The sequence below is a fragment of the Mizuhopecten yessoensis genome, unplaced genomic scaffold (assembly GCF_002113885.1).
Source record: "Mizuhopecten yessoensis strain PY_sf001 unplaced genomic scaffold, ASM211388v2 scaffold7479, whole genome shotgun sequence".
In the NCBI taxonomy this organism is placed as follows: domain Eukaryota; kingdom Metazoa; phylum Mollusca; class Bivalvia; order Pectinida; family Pectinidae; genus Mizuhopecten; species Mizuhopecten yessoensis.
In genome coordinates this window covers 141,729-162,921 of record NW_018407068.1, presented here as the reverse complement: position 1 = coordinate 162,921, position 21,193 = coordinate 141,729, and the positions used below count along the sequence as shown (strand labels likewise).

At 34.1% G+C, this 21,193-nt stretch overlaps 3 protein-coding genes across 8 annotated transcripts in view; 2 read left to right on the top strand and 1 right to left on the bottom strand.

The window, feature by feature from the left end:
• LOC110453660 (ubiquitin carboxyl-terminal hydrolase 7-like) overlaps window positions 1–8,938 on the top strand; it is a 47,747-nt gene extending 38,809 nt beyond the window's left edge. For all 5 annotated transcript variants that reach the window (XM_021502707.1, XM_021502706.1, XM_021502705.1 and 2 more), the window contains exons 32-33: window positions 2,474–2,576; window positions 2,927–8,938. In XM_021502707.1, coding sequence (XP_021358382.1) covers window positions 2,474–2,576; window positions 2,927–3,033 — 210 coding nt within the window. In that variant the 3' untranslated portion in view covers window positions 3,034–8,938. The remainder of the gene's footprint in view (window positions 1–2,473; window positions 2,577–2,926) is intronic.
• Window positions 3,079–16,980, bottom strand: LOC110453661 (UPF0602 protein C4orf47 homolog). Of its 2 annotated transcripts, none has more exons than XM_021502709.1 (7): window positions 16,609–16,980; window positions 16,125–16,344; window positions 15,676–15,813; window positions 15,318–15,393; window positions 12,854–13,039; window positions 11,280–11,455; window positions 3,079–10,827 (listed from the first exon to the last, which is right to left on the bottom strand). In XM_021502709.1, the coding sequence occupies exons 1-7, from the start codon at window positions 16,703–16,705 to the stop codon at window positions 10,782–10,784; spliced, it is 939 nt and encodes a 312-aa protein (XP_021358384.1). In that variant the 5' UTR covers window positions 16,706–16,980; the 3' UTR covers window positions 3,079–10,781. The 2 variants fall into 2 exon arrangements, with proteins under 2 accessions (XP_021358384.1, XP_021358383.1); XM_021502708.1 differs by lacking the exon at window positions 15,318–15,393 and adding an exon at window positions 14,207–14,282.
• Window positions 16,981–17,010: 30 nt separating this feature from the next.
• Window positions 17,011–21,193, top strand: part of LOC110453690 (double-strand break repair protein MRE11-like) — a 16,758-nt gene continuing 12,575 nt past the window's right edge. The window contains exons 1-3 of the mRNA XM_021502755.1: window positions 17,011–17,088; window positions 18,414–19,450; window positions 20,258–20,354. Of these exons, the coding sequence (XP_021358430.1) occupies window positions 18,418–19,450; window positions 20,258–20,354 (1,130 nt within the window). The 5' untranslated portion in view covers window positions 17,011–17,088; window positions 18,414–18,417. The remainder of the gene's footprint in view (window positions 17,089–18,413; window positions 19,451–20,257; window positions 20,355–21,193) is intronic.

Sequence of the window (21,193 nt, the reverse complement as noted above, 5' to 3'; positions counted from 1 at the left end):
TGTATTGGTTGTACATAGATAATATTGATAAGGTGTGTATTGGTTGTACATAGAGAATATTGATAAGGTACGTATTGGTTGTACATAGAGAATATTGATAAGGTATGTATTGGTTGTACATAGAGAATATTGATAAGGTATGCATTGGTTGTACATAGAGAATATTGAAAAGGTATGTATTGGTTGTACATAGAGATGTATTGGTTGTACATAGAGAATATTGATAAGGTATGTATTGGTTGTACATAGACAAAACATTGTAACTACATTCAAAAGGGAATGTTATGATTTGTTCATTAGGGTTTTCTTTATTGACCTGTTGATGGAGTCCCATCAGGCATTGTGTCCACTTCCATATCCAACTTCAGAATAAAGTATTGGAGCAAGTTTTCCTTTCACTGTTTCAGCATAGCACTGCATGCATATTATACTATAAGTACATCATATTAGTATTAAAGGAGCTAGTTAGGTGATAACAGTATTAAAGGGGCTAAACATTACAAAAGACCATATTTGGTAATTTTAGGGGTCTGAAACAGGTAAATTAGTTGAAACATTCCATTTATGATTTTGACTCCATAAACATAAAAGTGAAGTCAGCAGATGAATCTGGATATATTGACAACTTGCTGTGCAAAGTTTTATCAGGGCTTGCAGTTCTTGAAGATGCAATACAAGGCAGACTTACAGATGCAGAGAATCTTCCACTTAACATTTCACTTACAGTTGATTTTATGGTATGGAAATACTAAGATAAAGGTTGAAGTTGTACAAAATCTGTTTGACATTGGATGGGTTTATATTGTTCCACCCCATTGGTTGTTAATAAAAGTTTTTCTATACACTATTTTATCATTTCCAGTAGAAAAATTGTTGACAACTCTAAAACTGAGGTATTCACCTGGTATATATATATGCAAAAAATGTGTTAAATTATTTTTTAGTATTTTAACAACCAAACATACTTTTGAATCAGTTTGGCTATGATGTGACTTAGACTCTGGAGCATTTGAATAAATAAACGGCCGAGGCTTAAAGGTATATCTACCCATATTGAAGCAGTGCAACATTATTTTATCAATAGGTGAGCTATGCTGTTCAGCTCTTGTTGTATTGGGGTACATTCGTGTATCCAGTTGAACCTGTAAAGACAACGACAGGCACAGATCTAAACCAAGGCTGACCTCAGGAAAATTTGGCACGTTTAGATTGAGGGTCCAGATCTAGATGTACCTGACCGAAACTATAACGACAAAGTCTCAAGTGACCTATTCCAATCGCCTTTTGTCCGTCGTGCGTCCATAAACAATTAACATTTTAAACTTCTTCTCCAAAAAACCCTGAACCAATTTCAATGAAACATTCCATGGCCAAAGGTCAACCAAAATTGTGAATTATATGGTCCCCAGCCCCCAGGGGCTGATGGGTGGGGCCAAAAAGGGTTGAATTGACTGAAATTTCAAAAATCTTCTTCTCAAGACTCAGATATGGTAGAATCAAATACTTTTCATAGATCGAAGGGTCCTAAGGTGCTTTAATTACCAAAATTAGGAATTTCATGACCTTGGGTCTCACGTTTCCCCCTGGGGAGGGGGTAAACTTTACTATAGTTTATATAGGAAAAACACCTTTTGGACCAACCAAAATTTATTATGGTTTATATTGGCAAATGATACTTTGGATATTACATGTTGATAACTTGATTGGAACTATAACCCTGAGTTGACAGTTTGATACTTTGAAAATTTTGAGCCAGCCCTACTCCCAAGGGCTGTAGGGCAGGGCCCAAAGGAGTCAGTGTGCTAAAATTTCTTCATTTTCCTTGTTAAGAATCAGAGGTGCTAGTTTCAAATACTTTGCAGTGTTAAATCTGTATGCTAGATATTGAATAAGGTGGTTTAATTGTTTTTTTGTCACTTTGAATAATATCTCTGTTCATGTTTTAAAAACAAAAATCAACTCTCTGTATAAATGTATCAGAACTCAGGTGCCCGTTAAGGCCCATGGGCCTCTTGTTAAGATACATTATGTTATTCAGTTAATGTGTGAAAGAAGGGCATACTATTCTTGATACATTGTTTTTTATCCTTCGAAACGGTGCATTTTTAGCTCTGCTTATACAACTGTCCAAGTGCGTGCGTTTATCGTGGAATATTTCTGCCCCACACCTACCATTTCAACCGGGATATGTGAATGTAGCCTAAGTTACAATGACAGCACACAAGGAGAGTTGAAACATGGAAACTTGACAATAAAAATTCCCAATCACCTTCATGTGGTATCCATCTGCTGGAGGCTTCCAAAGTTCAGCTCTATCTGTTGATACTTGGAGTTACACAGGTTTTACTTTTCACAATAAGCACTGCAAGATAGATGATGTAAACAATTCTGCATTTTGGAATATCAAAGCTAGGATATGAAAAAATGGTCACTTGCTGCCAACATAACAGCTGCATGTTTTTTATTTTTTCAGTACAAGTTTGCAGTGGTGGTGATGGGAAGAGTGGAGTACATATCAGATGATGACCAGGATATGAGAGTAGATCTGACTGTATTCAAACCTCACGCTATACAAGGTAGGCATATTTAGTAACACAGGGGAGTGTTAAGTTTACTTCAAGGCTATAAACTCACTCTTTGATCAAAGTTCTAATTCAGGATACTTATCATCTGTATAACAATACACATCAACATCAGCTGTGTTGATCAGAACATCTTGGAAGAGGAAGAATTTTCCAAACAGCCTTAAATGCTAAAATATTTAAGATTGTATATCATTATTATGCTTTGTAAAATTAGGCTTAATGTTATATTTTATCACCATATAAAACTGAATCTCAAAAGACTGAAGTCAGACAGTACTATTACTTTGGTTGATTATATCCTTTCCCTTCTATTCTTATGTTTGTCTTTATCTTTCTTATAGGTGCAAACATGCAAGCCAGACCATGGCTTGGCTTGGACCATGTCAACAAAACACCAAAAAGGTCTAGATATGCCTATCTGGAGAAAGCTATCAAGATTCACAACTAGATTTCAGTGTTTGGATTCTTGATCATTTTTATCGTTTTTTCACTGCTATCTGTGGACTTGCAGCAGAATTGAAGAATGCAGTCAGGAGATAGTAGTGAAGCTTGAAAGCAAGATGCAATGTAAGCCCTGACAAAGCTTGTGTGGTGTGCTGGTCATCCACAGAGAGGAAGGCCCCGGGAACGCCCAGGGGAGAGCAGGCTCCAGGATTGTCTAAGGGATGAAGGAAAAGAGCTGTCCCATTTTATTCTGTCTCACAATTAGCTGAACTAGGAAACATACATAATGCAATCCTGACCTTACCTGGTGTGAGATGAGAGAGGAGTTAACATGGAACATTGTGTGTAGGCAATTGGTACACCTATGTTTAGGTGTACTCCATCCTGGTTAGAAATGTTCAGCAAATCCTACTAAATGGATTTCCCAAATCTTCAAACTTGCACATAGAGTTGCATATTGATTTGTGGGATTTAACACAGATTTGTTATGAAGCACTGATATCCAATATAATATCTTCTTTGACAGAATAATTTATATAAAATAGAAACAAATTCATTCCATTTTATTGTAAATTGATATTCAAATGAAATACTCGTCCCTGTAGCACATGTATACCTCCATCACTACATGTAAGTCCTAGTCAAATAGACCAGCCTATAATAAGCACTGTACTGATTTCTGACAACACATTCTGAAATTCACATTTTGATGACTTAATTGGCAGACCTCTTGAATATTGTGGTTAAAGACATAAGAATATGCAAATCAAACTAAGCTTGTTAAATACTTGTTATGTTTATACCGATAATGTGGATTAAGCTATCTTCTGCTTCAGGTGACTAAATATCATGTAATGGATTGCTACGAGTAAACCAGTTGAATATGTATTACATTGATGTGGTGTGCAATACTAGATAACAGGCTAAACCAACCCCTCTCTCCCAGTAAAAATGTGTTCCCTTGTGATGATACTTTGATTTTGGGTTGGATGTCATGTGCTATGTCCCAAATTTGAAATTTATAAACATTTGATAGTGGCTAACACTGTAAATGTGACACAGATAAACATCAGAACTGATGCAAGGTTTCCTGTTGTACCAGTGCCTGTACTGAAGCTGAAAATTATCAATCCAACCCACCAACCATTGATAGATCTCAGAAAGTCTCTCAACTAGTTCTTCATGGTGATACAACTGATGCACGCATCAGTTTAGGCTGTAAGAAATACATTTTTATCGTTTATGTCTGTTGTTTTACTTTTAAATTTTAGATAGTATGTAAAGATTCTGAAAATTTCACTGACATGTATATTCTAATCAAGCATACTTACAATTGTGAAAGGGCATATTCGTTTTTTTCCCGCAAAAGATTTGAATTGTTAGTGAGACAGTGAGTCATGCTTGAATAAATGTTATGTAATTAAAGATTGAAAACATATTGGCCTTTGTCAGTATTATGTGCATAGTGTGCCATTTCAACATCTTATATAGGGGGATAGGTGGAGAAGACATTCATTATGGAACAATAGATCTTACCTTTTGCTTTTTGCAATTGTTTTTTTCTCTTTTATAGTTTGTCTCCTAGTCGATCAAGGCTATTCTTGTAAAACATCTCTCCCATCCCAGGACTCGATGTTTTGTTTTGAGGTACTACCCATAGAATGAAATTAATCAATGAAGTAACAGGCAACCATTCATAGAAGTGATATATTTGAAGTCCAGGGTTCAGGTAGATTTTTTAATGGAATCGTTCTTCAATTGCTTTTTCTTTCTCGTTTTAAATTGGAGTTTTGTATTTATAAAGGGAATGGAAACCCCCCCCCACAAAAATGCCTACATGTGCTAATTAAATACCTCAGTTTTAGAATTTTCCTTAAAAATGTATTAACAGATAGCAGTTCAGCATTCTTGTCAAATGTCATCAATATTAATTATGTTTTCATCATTACCACCCTGATGATATTTCATGTTAGTTATGTCCTTAACAAATGGAAGATTGAATTTGAAGATCAAATCTAAATGTGTACCAATATTTAATATGTGACTATTTAGATCTCCATATGTGTAGTGAGATTTAACATGTATGTAGATCAGCAGTGAAAGAACGTTAACTAAAGCAGTTATATGTCATCTTGTAAGATATTAATTTGAATTTGAATGTCTTGTAACATATTAATAGAAGCAGTGTTTGATACCAGCCATAAGGACTTCCCAGTGTGATTTTACTTGTCATTTATTTCTCTACAAAATGTCATGGTCTGCTGGTACTTTAATCTTAGATCAATTTGTCTTGTATTCACTGTACTAATATTTATGACAACTATGAGATTTTGTGAGGAAGTTTGGTGTTATTGGGTAAGCTAGACCTCCATCCACTTACAATGAAACCTGTGTAATCGGAAAAACTGGTCAGGACAAAATCTATTCATGTTTTAGGCTGGTCAGTCTAAACATTTGATAGAGGTTTCCTAGCAGGTTATGGTTAGTGATAAGGTACCCATTTAAGTAAATTCAATAACCATCTAGGTTTCCAGTGTTTGTGAACATTTGATGTTACCTACATCTCTGTTACAAAGATGATGTCATCATGGATACCATCACAAAGCATTGTAACATGACACCATAATCAGCAATCAATGGTTTTATTTCCATTGATTGGGGTTTAGCACCCTTGCAACAGCTAGTCATATGAAGATAGGCCAATGAAAAATGCTTCTAGAGTGTGAACACATGCATGGGAAAGGTTTAACAAGCACAGGATGTTCCATATGAATTGGGAGTGAGAGGTCACAGTGATAAACTTTTCTTTTATCACTTTTATAGGTTTTCTATAAACAGGCATGGTATTACATACGCTGTGTAACCCATATGCATTAGTAACATGTTGGGCACATATTCAATGGTTATTGCTTTACAAATTACATGATGTAGGTAAATGATGCAGGTAGTCTGTTCAGGGCTATCCAGGTAGATCAGACCTCTTTTTATCAGTAACAAAAGGTTAATGGGACTAAAGATGGTCCCCTTTTATATACATTTGTAGTAGTGTAATGAAATGATACAGTTTAACTACTGGGTACCAGGTTTCAAGATTGCATGTTGATGTAATTATGTATGACTGTTTGAAATAGGAGAGTATAGTTGTTGGGTTTCATTTTGATTCAGTTTGAATTGTTTGACTAAAGTAAAATCAAATGACTTATTGAAAATATCAACCGATATCTATGCAGATTGAAGAAGAAGTTTAAAGTCATTCGCATTGTCACTCTGGAACTTATTATCATATAAACTTTTGTGATATTTGGTAGATAGTAGGTAGATATATCATGCTAACAAAGATAACAAATTAGGTGATGTTTAAAACTTTCATCATAACCACCCTGATGATATTTCATGTTAGTTATGTCCTTAACAAATGGAAGATTGAATTTGAAGATCAAATCCAAATGTGTACCATGATTTATTCTGGCTATTTCATTAGGATTAAAATAAATTTGTAAAAAGAAGAAAACTGTTTTAAGATACAGTGTAATTGAACAGTAGCAATGTAGCTACTAATGTAATGATTTTAAGGTTTTGTTGGAATTTGTTTTCATTTCTTGACAGATAATGATATTCAGATTTTTTGTTAATTTTTCAGGTTGAAATATTTTCATTTAATATTACTGTCAATATGTGTTTTTTTTATTTCTTTAAAGCTTCATTAAGGTTTTCAAGTACCTTTATTAAATTATTGTGCAGGGCCCGTGTTAACATATCTGCAGAGCAACGACAGTATATACTCTATACAAAATACTAGGTGACAAACTGTTAAAGTTTACCAGTATATCTAGAGAATGATCAGAAGAATCTCTTCAATAATAAGGCCCAAGTATTACTAAACGTTATCTACAGTTAAGTGCTAGGATTTATAATTCATTACACAGTCCCAGTTTAACTGAAATTTAACAAATGTTTGCAGTATAGTGATAGGATTCGATTTATACTTCAATACTAGGATCCAATCATACCTAAAAGTTAACTAGTATAACTGCAGAAGAATGACAGGATTTATACTTCAATACTAGGATCCAACCATACCTAAAAGTTTACAAGTATAACTGCAGAAGAATGACAGGATTTATATTTCAATACCAAGTCACATTTTAGTATAACTGAAAGTTTACAAGTAGATTTAAACTTCAATATTAGGACCCAACCATAACCACAGAATAATGATAGAATTTATACTTTGATATATGGCCCCAGGATTTTCAAAGAATTTATGACTGATTTTTCAACTTCAACTTTCAACTTTAATTTAGGTTCCTATTGATTATGTGCATTAAGTCGCATTTAGCACTGTGGTTATATTGCAGCCAAAGAGGAATCAAACTTTCCATTAACACTACTAATAAACCAGCTTCAAAACATCAGTGCTAGTTTTGTTCTTAGCTTCAGCCTATCATGAATAGCTGTTCTAAAACTTTCACAAGACATCCTTTTCAAAGCCACCAAAATCAAGGGTACAGCAGTGATGTAGGATTGTTAACAAAAAACATTGATAACAACGGCCATGGACCTACTACAAATCCAGGTAGGTGGTAGCCGAGAAGGAACCTAATATGGTTACTGTAGTGGCTGAGCTTTCAGACCTGTTGTGGATACACAATTTCCCTTTTCACTTTAGTGATACAGAGTTAATGTATACATTTTGAAAACTAAAATGAATAAGTATCACTGAATGCTCAGTTGAATTTATGGAGACTGTATATAAACAGCCAAGAGTTTTATGGAGACTGTATATATACAGCCAAGTGTTTTATGGAGACTGTATATATACAGCCAAGTGTTTTATGGAGACGGTATATATACAGCCAGGCGTTTTATGATGAAAACTTTTGAATATAAAGAAAACAAACCAACTATCATTTTCAGGTAAAAATATTGTGTATATTCTCCACCAACCCTACAGTACTATGAGAAAGAAGTGCTACTGTATGCATAAAATGAAGGTGTATAGATTACTATAATATGCTGGTGCTTGTGGTGGATATAGGTTTGTCAGCTGGTGGTCCTACATGTGTAGACTACATTGATACACTTGTATATTGGCCACATTGTTTGTGCTGACCACTATCTGTCCTACCACCTCCATAACTGCAGTCTGCATTGGAATACTAAAGTACAGAACATCATGAGTTATAAGGAAGGGTAATTGAAATGTGAACGCTAAAAGGAGACTCGCATCATGCTGTTACAATAACTGCTATTCATTTGAGTTCCCAAACTTCAATCTTGTTTACTGCAAGTTGTCTCCATTAGTACCAGTCAGGATTAACACAATGTATACAGTTAAAAGTTTGCTTGGTGTACATGTTTCTTTAGAATACCTACCGGTATGTGTGGGGCGCACTACTGCAATCTAAAAAAGGCTTATGATTTTGTGTAGTATAGTACCCAAACATCAGTTTTGGTATTAAAACTGTGTACACTTATATCTGTATGCATGGTCCTGTGTACATTACAACTGGTATACATCAGTCCTGGTATAAAACTGGAGTTTCAATCTGTATGTATGTTTCTGTGTATTGTATACTTTATTCCATACATCAGCTTTGATAACTTGTGTACGTATTCACACAATGCAATACAAAAAACCTGTCGCAGTGATGAAGAAGTTGTCAATATTCATCAAAATCAAATAAATAGATTTTGAAATGTACATGTGCTAATCATTTTGTGTTATTACATGTGAACTAGTTTTAATTTCTTTCCATTTCTGTAAGTTTATAAACAGATATTGACTGGCGTTTCTCTCCATTATCGTGTTGTCATGACAATGCATGAGTCTTCATGTTCTTTAAATGTACAGTCAACAATGGCTGCTAGATATGTTATATCATCAACAATAAAAGTAAAACATGCAAGTTCAAGTCTTGTCTATTTAATGACAATATGTGTGTTGACTCCGGGAGGATTGTGGACGTGGGAACAATATCTACATACAGTGCTGCAAAGAAAGTAATCTGCTGATGTTTGTTGACAGCTAGTCCAGACCATAATATCTGAACAGCTGAATATTTTCTTAAAAATCATCAAATATGAATGTACTTAAAAAGGACATTTGTCATGTAAAATTCTAATTATGAACCATCAAGGTCAGAAGGTCAAATAAATGTAACATTCGCAAGGACCATAACTTGCAAATGTTAATATGTTAAACTTCATAGATAAATGTATTATAGCCTGATGAACAGCGAGTCACATAGAATTCCCAGGTGTTTAAACTTCAGGCCAATGCCATAAGGGATCAAATCTGTAATACCTGTCCAAAAGCTCGGAACCCTTAAAGTCAAAAGTCAAATTGTAATGCTTGGCTTGGAATGGTTTAGTTATTTTTATCATGTACCAATCTAGTGTCTTATAGCAATATAGTCTTATAGTGTCTTGTTGATGCTCAGATGTGGGTCAAAATCATACTTTAGAAGTGAAAGCGATACTACCTAGGTATGTGTGGAAAGTTTAATGAAAATCAAAACATTCCTTCAAGAGTAATCAGATAGACAACATTTGTGTGGACACCACTGCTGCCACCACAGCTATGTCTGTCACATCTGCCTGGCAGGAAACACACAAAAAAGTAGACAAAGACAACTTAAATTTGTTCACATTTTTATGATACTAGTTGTTTTAAAGAAAACCAGTGTCTTGTTGTAGGAATTTTTTAAGAACACTTCATAGATATTTTAGCCAAAAAATAAATCTTTGTGGAAATGTCATCCTCATAATACAATTATGAAGAAAAAGTTAACCACAGAGTTACTTTAGCCTGATAAGGCTTTCAGAGGTACACTGCACTGGAAGATAGGGAATGCTGGCAGATTAATATGGAATTAAAAAATAAAGAATTAAAAGTTATTGATAATTTCAGTGATCAATATTTTTTATTTCATTTGATATTACATACTTTATTTCAAAATAAAGATTTCAATTGTTTTTAGGTTGTATATTTGAGGTTTTTTGTACATTCCATAAACTTGGCACAAGCTTGGCTTAATGTGTAAAGGTAAGAGCAGGGGAAAGGCAAAAGTTGGCCTCGTGTGAATAATAATTATACAAATTGGGTGCACGACACTCAAGAGAAGCTACTATTAAAATATATCATAAACCACAGGATTCTTAAAATTCCATAGGTCAAATACAATTAAATAAATGATGGTTCTTTGTAAAGTTAAGATAAAATACTCTTGAAATAATTTGTATTGAAATAATGTATAATCTGGATCACAATTACATAAAATAACATTAACATCAAATGTATATTTAGGAAATCACAGCCCTCTGCTTCCATACAAAAGAAAAGTGTTTTTACAGGAAAAAAATGGAATGAAAGAACAGATATTTGACATAAACTTTGAATGAGCAACACAATGTATTAAATATATAATACTAATATAGTTGTAAGGTAAGTACAAAACGATTCAATGTTTTTCTGTATAACAGTATATTATGTACAAGAGTTTTCAAAACAGTAACCTGTAAGTAGTAATACACACCTGCTCAGTTAACCCATTACATAAGGCATTATAATAGAACAACATTCTTCAAGAACATTGCAATGTCTGTTCAGAGATGTGTATCCTGCCACAACTGACAAGGTAGTAGATGTTTGGGCAGTCACCTTCATCTTTTCTTTAAGGTGATTAAAGTTGTGATCCATAGTTCTTTAAGTTGAGATTTTGGTCTCTTATTTTATCTGGTTAAATTTCCTTAAATGATGGATGTCATTGATCTGTAGTTCTGTACATTGATTGTTCTGTAAAACAAAGGGAAACAGGTTACAATACACCGACATATTTGGAGGAAAGATAATAAATCGCCGAAAGCTTCATTCTAACAAGAAACACTCGGTTGATAAAAACAGACAGAACAATATCTAACCATCAAAAAAAGTAAAAGTTTAACTCCAATGAAATATTAACCTGCATGGACGATGTCTCTTCATACATAATATTATATTTAATAGTTGATTTCATGTAACTTAATCATGACAACATTTTTTTGCTATTTTTACCAAGTCAATAATAATAATAATTTGTCTTTCAAGACACATTAACTGTACAATTTAACAATTGATGGGTGGTATTTCAAAGACATGATAGGAGGCGTGAACACAGGTCTTGTGAACGAAAAAAGTTCTGACAGAGTCAATATAATTTTCCCTTAAAAAAAAGAAAGGATATCTCCATACGATTAAGTTCTACTTACTTCAGTATATTCTGGTTGACTATAGAATTAGTAGGTACAGATTTAGGTCCCTGTGATGGCATAAAGGTCTTTCCAGTTTTGTTGACAACATTGACAGAGTGTGACACTTTGATCTTGTAAGGGTCGGCGGAATGGGAAGGATAAGGGTCAAATGTTCCCGCCTTCATACCAGCAGGCTGTGGTGAAATAAATGGTAACTTTCAATGCAAGAAATATTCATAATAATATGTCATTTCAATGTAGAGTAATTGTTTTAAAAATCCTGTAGTAGTACGTTATTGTTTATTAACAGTATTTCTTTAGAACAGGACACATGGTCATTTTTACATGCAACACTAAATATATAATTTGCATGTGTCCAATACAAGCTGCATGGTATTTTTTCCATCAGACAGGTAAGAATAAAAAATAAATAAAAAAAATTGTGATTCTAAAGGCTGTAAATTTTTAGGTCACCTGAGACAAAGTCTCAAGTGACCTATTGCGATCGCCTTTTGTCCGGCGTCCGTCCGTAAACAATCAACATTTTCGACTTCTTCTCCAAAACCCCTGAACCAATTTCAATGAAATTTTGCAGAAACCTTCCATGGCCAAAGGCAACAAAAACAGCAGCTGATTTGGTCCCCAGCCCCCAGGGGCCTGAGGGGTGGGGCCAAAAAGGGTAAAATTGACTAAAAATTTCAAAAATCTTCTCAAGACCCAGATATGGTAAAATCAAATACTCTTCATAGATGGAAGGGTCTTAAGGTTTTAAAATTGTGAATTTCTTGACCCTGGGGTCTCACGTTTCCCCCTGTGGAGGGGGTAAACTTTACTACAGTTTATATAGGGAAATCACATTTTGGACCAACATTTGTTTAATTTCCATTGGAAGTAATTCAATGTGGGTTAGCATTATCAGTGTTGGATAGCAGTTTGATGGTATGCACATATCAGCCCTGACTGACCCCCAGGGGCTGATGGGTGGGGCCAAAAAGGGTTGAATTGACTGAAATTTCAAAATCTTCTCAAGACCAAGATATGGTAGAATCAAATACTCTTCATATATAGATGGAAGGGTTTTAAGGTGCTATACCAAAATTGTGAATTTTATGACCCTTAGGTCACATTTACCCCTGGGGAAGGGGTGGGGGCAAAATTTATTACGGCAAATGATACTTTGAATATTACATGTTGATAACATGATTGGAATTATAACCCTGAGTTGACAGTTTGATACTTTGAACATTTCGTGCCAGCTCTACCCCCAAGGGCACCCAAAGGAGTCAGTGTGCTAAAATTTCTTCATTTTCCTTGTTTAGAATCAGAGGTGCTAGTTTCAAATACTTTTTAGTCTGAAATCTGTATGCTTGATATTGAATAAGGTGGTTTTATTGTTTTTTGTCATTTTGAAAATACTTCTGTTCATGTTTTAAAAACAAAAATCAACTCTCTGTATAAATATATCAGAACTTGGGTGACCGTTAAGGCCCATGGGCCTCTTGTTTGTATACTTTTATTAATTTGAAAATGTTCAAGCTCAGAATGAACAATAGCTTATTTTTAAAGGGATTGGTTCTAGTTTAGAACCTTACCTTCTTGCCAGGAGAGCTCGGCTTGAATGGCTTAACATCCTCTTTCTTAGAGACACCTGCAGACACACTTCGTCGTCCCAATAACTTATCTGATGCATAAGGATTCTGATCGAAGTACGGCTTGGGATGCATGTTCAGTTTAAATGCAGCACCTTTTACTGCATTTTTATGATTGGCCAACTCTTTCTGTAATGGGAAATGTGGAAACATAAAAAGTATAAATTGATAACCAAAAAAATGTAAAGTAATTTAATAATCCTGCAAAACCACTAGGTACCTGTACAGTTTTTAGAATGCTGAATTAACATAGCTATACATATGTATTGTTTTTGGCATCATCTATTAACTAAAAACATTATCACCTCCACTTACATATATTGAATCGATTTACCCAACTTTACTGCAGGTCACTTACATTTTGGATAACATTTTCAAACTAAAATGTGGAGAGATAACTGCTATTCAAACTTCCCATGAAAATTTCGTTCAAATTATTTAAAGAAAGAACACAGTTGTTATTATTATTCTTGCACAAATTCAAATAAAATACTGTAATGTCAAAAGTGATCTGAAATATTTCAGAAGTGGTTTTTACAGTGGAAAGCAAAATAAACTCGTAAATTTTGTGGTTTTATGTTCATAACTGGTACAAAATCTATACTGATGGTTTACATCAGTTTGAGTTACAAAACTGATACAGGCTTAAAATGTCGACAATAACGTCGCTCCTTTAACATCTGTTACATACCAAATGGTCAATGTTTTCTCTGAAGCCACTTTTTTAAAATGCACAAATAGTATAGGAATTATCACTTCAGTTTCCACTGTGTAAGTTGTACGTTCTTTTTTCTCTTTTATTTTTTGATTTCACAAGATATGTTTATCAATCTATTAGTTCTCTCAGAAAATGTGTTTAGAATTGAAATAATGTTTGAATAACATGCATTACAATATAGAAAAGTTTTAAATTCATCTAATAGGTCATTATATTTACAATTAATACATTACTTTGATTACAAATGTATGTATGACACATATAGAATGCACTGAAGATTTACAGAAATGTGACAGTGCAGTGGATATACTGGTGAACATCTTGTTATTTTGTGTAGATTCTCTTATCAATAATAAATACCACCCCACTCCCAATTTTGTACTTTTTTATTAATGATCATATGACCAAATAATGTCAATGATAAGTCATGACATCTAATCTTGATTGTGAAAAACTTTATCATACAATATAGTACATGATATTACAGAATAATATATATGCACAATATACCAGTTATGATCAACATTTTCCAGATTAAATCCAGACAACGTTTGTTTTACCATTCAAATAACTCAAACCTTTGTTAATTCTCTTGCCCGTTCATATGCATCTGCTTGGTATTTTGGATAGCTTCCCAGTGTGATCTCAACAAAGCTAGAAAAACACACAATGCCACACAGAAATGTTACAAGTTAGTCACACAGCAATACACAGATACCATGTTGATAGCATGTTAACTTAACTTAATTACAATGATTTTAGATCAGACACAATGTATCTGGAAAAATGAGGTGCCAATATATACAAGGGTATGTGGAGTAAAGACGAAGATTACACATGATTTATATAGGAAAACAGCTCAAAACAAAATCAAATCTGAGGGATAAAATAAAATAAATATTAAGATGATTGCAGACAGAAATAAAAAAGTAAACATGTATGATTGAGACATGAATTAGAATGAATAGAAACAGATCATGATATAATTGCACATAAAAAAAAAGAAACATGTAAATCAATGAAACTGAAAAAGTAAATAAATCTTGTAAATAAAATTGATTCCTAAAATATTATAACAATTAGAATGTTGAAATATAGTCATAAAGCAAAACAAACAACTTGAACAAGTAAACAACATGACTACAAAACATACAGCATTCCATTAGTTTACAACCAAATTTCAATTGTCACAGAAATAATTAAACCGCTTGCAATAATTATGTTTTCTTCAAGACTCAAATAGCAAGAAAACCCGCAAAACAAGATGCAATAATTATACAAAGTCTACAGGACATGCAAATTCCTCAGAAGTGATGGGTATGAATGAGGAAACGTGATTAGCATGATCACTATCTGTTGAAAAAACTTTATTCAAATCATGGGTGTTAATAAACAATGTTTAATAACACCTGATTGACAATCACAAACAACAGCTACCAAACACCTGACTAACAAAGTAGAACATCTCTCATGAAGCTACACATAATCCTCTATAATTTACAATAACACAGACTTATTACACAAATGTACCATAAACCATGAGTGACACGAGAAGTTGTGAATCGAGGTATGAAAACAGTCACAGCTATGAGTGATGACAGTGTGCAGACATCAGTATTAAATTATTAATGCGTAGCGTCACCCTGTGCCATTAATCATTGACAGACACATCACAGTGGGCGGACAAACCTTTGCTATGTCTTTATGTACATCATATGAATCCCCTAAATAATTGGGGTATTTTCCAAGTGTTACAGCTACATATCTGAAAATACCATCCTACTGTCAGCTTTGCAACAACTTCATCAAATGATCATATTATATGTTTTTTACATCCACAATCAAATCATATCAATGGAATATCATAGCAAATTTACTAAAGATATATAAAATTTGCAGTAGTCAATGATAATCATTCTTATGAAGTTTTATCAATAAATTTGGTTTCTATTTATAATTCATAATGATGTCTTCATTTTCTTTTTTCTTTCTTTATGAACCTTCTGGAGAACTTTTACATTAATGTAAACTATAAACGTTGATTTACCCAAAGCCCGTTCCTTTCTTTCCTGGATTTGTAAGAAAGTTCTTTCCGGGCGACTTATAGCCTTTTCCTGGCCTTGCATTCGGACTAAAGGCAGAGATAGGGCCAGCAAGTGTACCATAATGACTTCCTAGTCCAGACCTGTAAAAAAACCATTAGATGTACATACAGCTCACAATAACTGAGCTGTAAATTCTTCAAATGAATGCAATAAATTTGAATTTGCAAAATTGATATTTAATGTATAAATGCTTAAAAGTAGTCAGTTCATTTAACTTCCTATGACTTTTGTTTTGCATTTTTTCACTTGCTTAATATGTACAGTGGAACCAGCTTGTATATATTCAGTCCAAAATGACTTCAATTGTCAATGGACTGTAAAACAACACAAAATCAAGCTCTGAAACTTATGCTGCACATTTGAAACTGCGAAAACAAAATAACTGACTTACGGTTTCTTTTCACCACTGCTAGGTAAAAATGCCTTTCCAATATTTCTTTGGGATTCTTTTAATCTGTGTTGTCGTCTCATTTTGATTGGATCACTGTATGCCTCTCCCTCCATTACTCTCCCATATTTCTCCAAAAAGTAACCGCTCTGTAGGGCTGACCTGGTCTTGCTTCCCCCAGGAAGTATCTGTTTTCCTTTACTTGCAGCAGCATTGAACTGGACTGAAATGATGGAATTCCATTCAGGTAATTTGACTGATGATTCCTGATAAGCAATGTTTATTAATGCAGTACCCAACCTCAAAACATTGTTTTTGTTAAACATTTCTCGAATTCTGACATCAATAATTCAGTTGGTTAAAACCTAAATATTAAAATGAAAGAAATCCTGACAATCAGTGACATCTGTATCGCAAAATCACATAATTAAAAAGTAGGTGAGATAGGTCTATATGCATAAAAGAATAAATTCGAGTTTTTACTTACTTCCAGGGGGCTTATATCTGTCACCTATTGTGACATATCCCATTTCCTGGAACACTCCAATCCTGTCCATATCATTTTTTCCGCCTTTATCTGCCATAGTGGTTTTCTCTTTTACGAACGAGCAATAATGCAAACCTGGTTACACCAATGTTCTTGATTGGATCTGTTTAAACTCTATCCAATTCATCTAATTATTCAAATCTAAAACATTTACATCATGCAAGTGTCATATAACGCTTTTTCCTGGGATTACCCTCTCTGTCATTGAACCGAGATGTGTTCGGAAACACTATGTTTAGATAAAATCGGGTAAACAATATCCTGCCGGATGGGACTTTGTTGAAACAATTGCTATGGAAATTGCTACTAGATGGCGCTAAACGGAAAACGGAAGTTGTCCAAGGGAAATAACTTCAACAAAAATAATCTCCCGCCATGAGCAAACGTTACCGAATTGATCAAGACAATATTTACGCTTAGGTAAGCGATAGTAAATATTTATTTGACATTTCCTTAGTTATGAAGATAAATTAAAAGCTCTTATTTGGTTCACCACATTAAATTAGTTCACCGTTTATAAAGACAACACATTCTTATAAAGTGGATCATGTGAAATATTTCTGAAGTGAAAGTAGAATTGCGTTAGAACACCCCTAATGGATATACAGGTGTTGGAGACATGTATATAATATAGTATATACACATCACATTGGTTTCTTCAACACCTGTGGATGGGTACAGTAGGATCCAATTGTCCCAATCGGATGTAGGATGTGATATTATTTAATTTTCATAATCTTTTCCCCCGCCCCGGGGAGGGGTAAAGTTTACTTAAGTTTATATAGGTAAATAATACTTTCTAATAGATGTAGAAAATGCACGGCCAGACGGGATTTGAACCTGTGACCTTCCATACTCTTACGTAGACGGATGCTTTATCAATCAAGCTACTTCAAGGTTGCCGACACTCAATCCATTCCAGTTTCACTACATTCTGACCCCCCTCCTTTATCTTAGTCTTTCTAAGTCTTTCTAAGATGCAACTATTCAAAACCTAGGTTCAGGTATCTCCATGCCAAATAATTCACCCCGTACTTGTATCAATGGTTGACAACTTGCCAATTTTCAGGTTCATGTATTTTTGTTAATTTCAGTAGGATATAGTTCAAACATGGTTTGAAATATAATTATTGAATTGTTGTTTAATGGTATGAAAATATAGACTGACATTCCTTACCATACCCCTCTTGTTGGTGGGGGAAGAAGTGCATGGGAAAAGGGTGTTTTTTTGGGGGGGGGTGGGGGTCCTCTGCTAAACCTAGAAAAATAATATTACTTTGTAATAATTATGTTCATCAATGAAAATGTCTGGGGATAGATACTTTATGAAAAGTATGTTGATTTTATTACCCCCAGATAATCTAGTACTCCCTCCCCTCAGGGAAGTGGTTAATTAGTATAGTTTACATGGAAGTGATAATTTTAGGTATCCTTTTTATGGAAACTGAAGCAGAGGGAAAGAAATTTTAAGCATGACTATTTAGCCCTAATAGGTAAAGATATATATGTGAATTTTATGCCCTTGTGTTTGAACATTTGACCCTGTAGGTGGGGCCTACTAAATTTATATAGAGAAAATGACTTTTTCTCAGTACTGAAATAATTTATATGAATACTTGTTAGTTTGTGTTGTCTTTTTTGTTGTTGTTGCTGACATGACAGGTAAGGTTTATATGATTATTTGTACTTCACATCTCATCAAAGGAAAATAACTACTACAACCCAGGTTGTCTTGTCTATTTCAGAATCATGCCTCCAACACAGGATTCAGAAGATGACACCTTAAAGATACTAGTTGCCACTGATATTCACCTTGGCTATGCAGAAAAAGATGGAATTAGAGGAAATGATTCATTAGTATCTTTTGAAGAAATTCTAGAAAATGCCAAAAAGCATGATGTTGATTTTATCCTTCTTGGAGGAGATCTGTTTCATGAGAACAAACCACCCCGCAGAATAATGCATGGATGCATTTCTCTGTTTCGTAAGTACTGTATGGGTGATAAACCTGTTCAGTTTGAATACCTTAGTGATCAATCAAAAGATTTCAACCATTGTCAGTTTCCATATTTGAATTATGAAGACCCAAATTTAAACGTTTCTATCCCTGTATTTTCAATACATGGTAACCATGATGACCCAACAGGCCAAGGAAACCTTTGCACACTGGACATTCTGCATACCTCAGGGTTTGTCAATTACTTTGGAAAACACACATCTCTAGAGAAGATAGAAATGAGTCCTTTGCTGTTGCAGAAAGGTTCCACCAAACTAGCCATGTATGGACTAGGTTCTATCAGAGATGAAAGGTTGCACAGAATGTTTTTAAAAAAGACGGTTTCAATGTTGAGACCTAGAGAAAATCAAGAAGAATGGTTCAATATGTTTGTGATACACCAAAATCGATCCAAACATACCACAACAAACTACATTCCTGAACAATTTCTTGACGATTTTCTAGACCTTGTGATTTGGGGTCATGAACATGAATGTAGAATTGAACCAGAATGGAACAGTGTTCAGAACTTTTATGTCAGTCAGCCAGGTAGCAGTGTTGCTACATCACTAAGTGAGGGGGAGACTGTCAAGAAACACATTGGATTACTGCAGATAAAAGGTAAAAATTTCAAGATGACAAAAATTCCACTGGAGACAGTTCGTCCGTTTTACATGGAGGATGTTGTGCTTAGTGATACTAGTCTGGATCCTCAAGACCACAACATAGCCAAGAAGGTGGAAGCTTTCTGTGCTGAAAAGGTGGAAGGTTTATTGGAGAAAGCAGGTAGGTATATTTAGACTGCTGCAGCTGCAATGTTATCAATATTTAATTAAAGTTTTCAAGTAACCTGAAATTAAACATCCCTTATTTATTGTATGTCATTATTGGACTGGAAGTTTCTTTACAAGTATTGTATGACTATGAATAAGTGATCAGTAAATATTAGACTGTAAGCATAGCTAGAGATTAACTCATTCACCCCTGAAGACCCATTTGAACTCTTCAAATTTAAAGATTGGAATAGTTCATTACAAAATTTCAGGGGTGAATGAGTTAAAAGTGCTAGCAGAATTGTACACCCCTGTTGACTGTATGTTATATGTAAACTGTTGCCATCACTTACCACCCCTTTTTATAAGCAGAATAGTTTTAAGTTTACATACTTGTCCCTTGTTAACTGAAATGTGTGCTAACAAAGCAGTAGTTAATATTATAGTTTAGATTGAGCAGTACCTAGGCTAGGTAACAAATATTCCTTACAATACATGAATTTAGTGTTGTTGGCCTTGGTTAGTAAATGTCATGGTGCTTATTGGAATATTTACTATTTCTAAGTTTTAATTTCTTCTATATTATTGGAATTATTTCCAATATTTCAGCAGTGTTGTTTACTTCCGTATACCGTAGTTAAATAAACCTTGTAAATGAGGACTTTCTATATTTTTTTTTGTAAATTTGTTGTTTGTCAACATCGCTTACAAGTTTAAAAGACTATTCAATCACATTTCTGTGAGATTTGATTGTAATCTTGTAATGATTGTAATATATTTATTTTCTTACTTATGGTGTTCAAACCATTCTTATTTTCAGAATCTGAGCATTCTGGAAACAGCAAGCAGCCAGACAAGCCACTGATAAGACTGCGTATTGACTACAGCGGGGGGTTCGAGCCTTTCAGTGCCCATAGGTAAATGACAAGTGCCAGTTGAAATGTTTTAAATGTTTCATTCTACATTATAAACACACAAAGATATATCTTGAACTACCCGTGTTCTCAAAAATTGGTCAGTGGTCATGTTAGTATCAGATATATCTTGCTCAGTACATACCAGGTAAACATTTGCTTGTGTTTGAATCCATGATTATCACCACACATTTGTTTCTTTATTTCATATGTCTATTATGATCCAGCACTAAATATTTAAAAAAAAATCTTTGTCAAGGTTTGATCTGAGAAATTTTCAAAAGGTTCATGAAAAATCTTAATCTCAAGCCTATTGCATTTGGTCTATAGGATCTAATTCTAAGACTGAAATAATTGCTATAATTTGATGACAAATAGCCCCAGAGGTATATATAGAGGAGGTACACACACTAAAGATTGTTTTGTTCTAAAGTGAGTGAACTGATTTAACACAAAGGGAAAAATGTTTGATAAGTTGGGGATTTTTCTTTAATCAAAGTCAGATTATGATGGAAATTCATAAATGCTTTCTGGTTGATGTTTGTTGCCTGATGGAACTGGTGGTAACCATAGAAAACCTGTCCGTTCCTGTATACATGGTTGTTCCTGTATACATGGTTGTTCCTGTATACATGGTTGTTCCTGTGTACATGGTTGTTCCTGTATACATGGTTGTTCCTATATACATGGTTGTTCCTATATACATGGTTGTTCCTGTATACATGGTTGTTCCTGTAAACATGGTTGTTCCTGTATACATGGTTGTTCCTATATACATGGTTGTTCCTGTATACATGGTTGTTCCTGTATACATGGTTGTTCCTGTATACATGGTTGTTCCT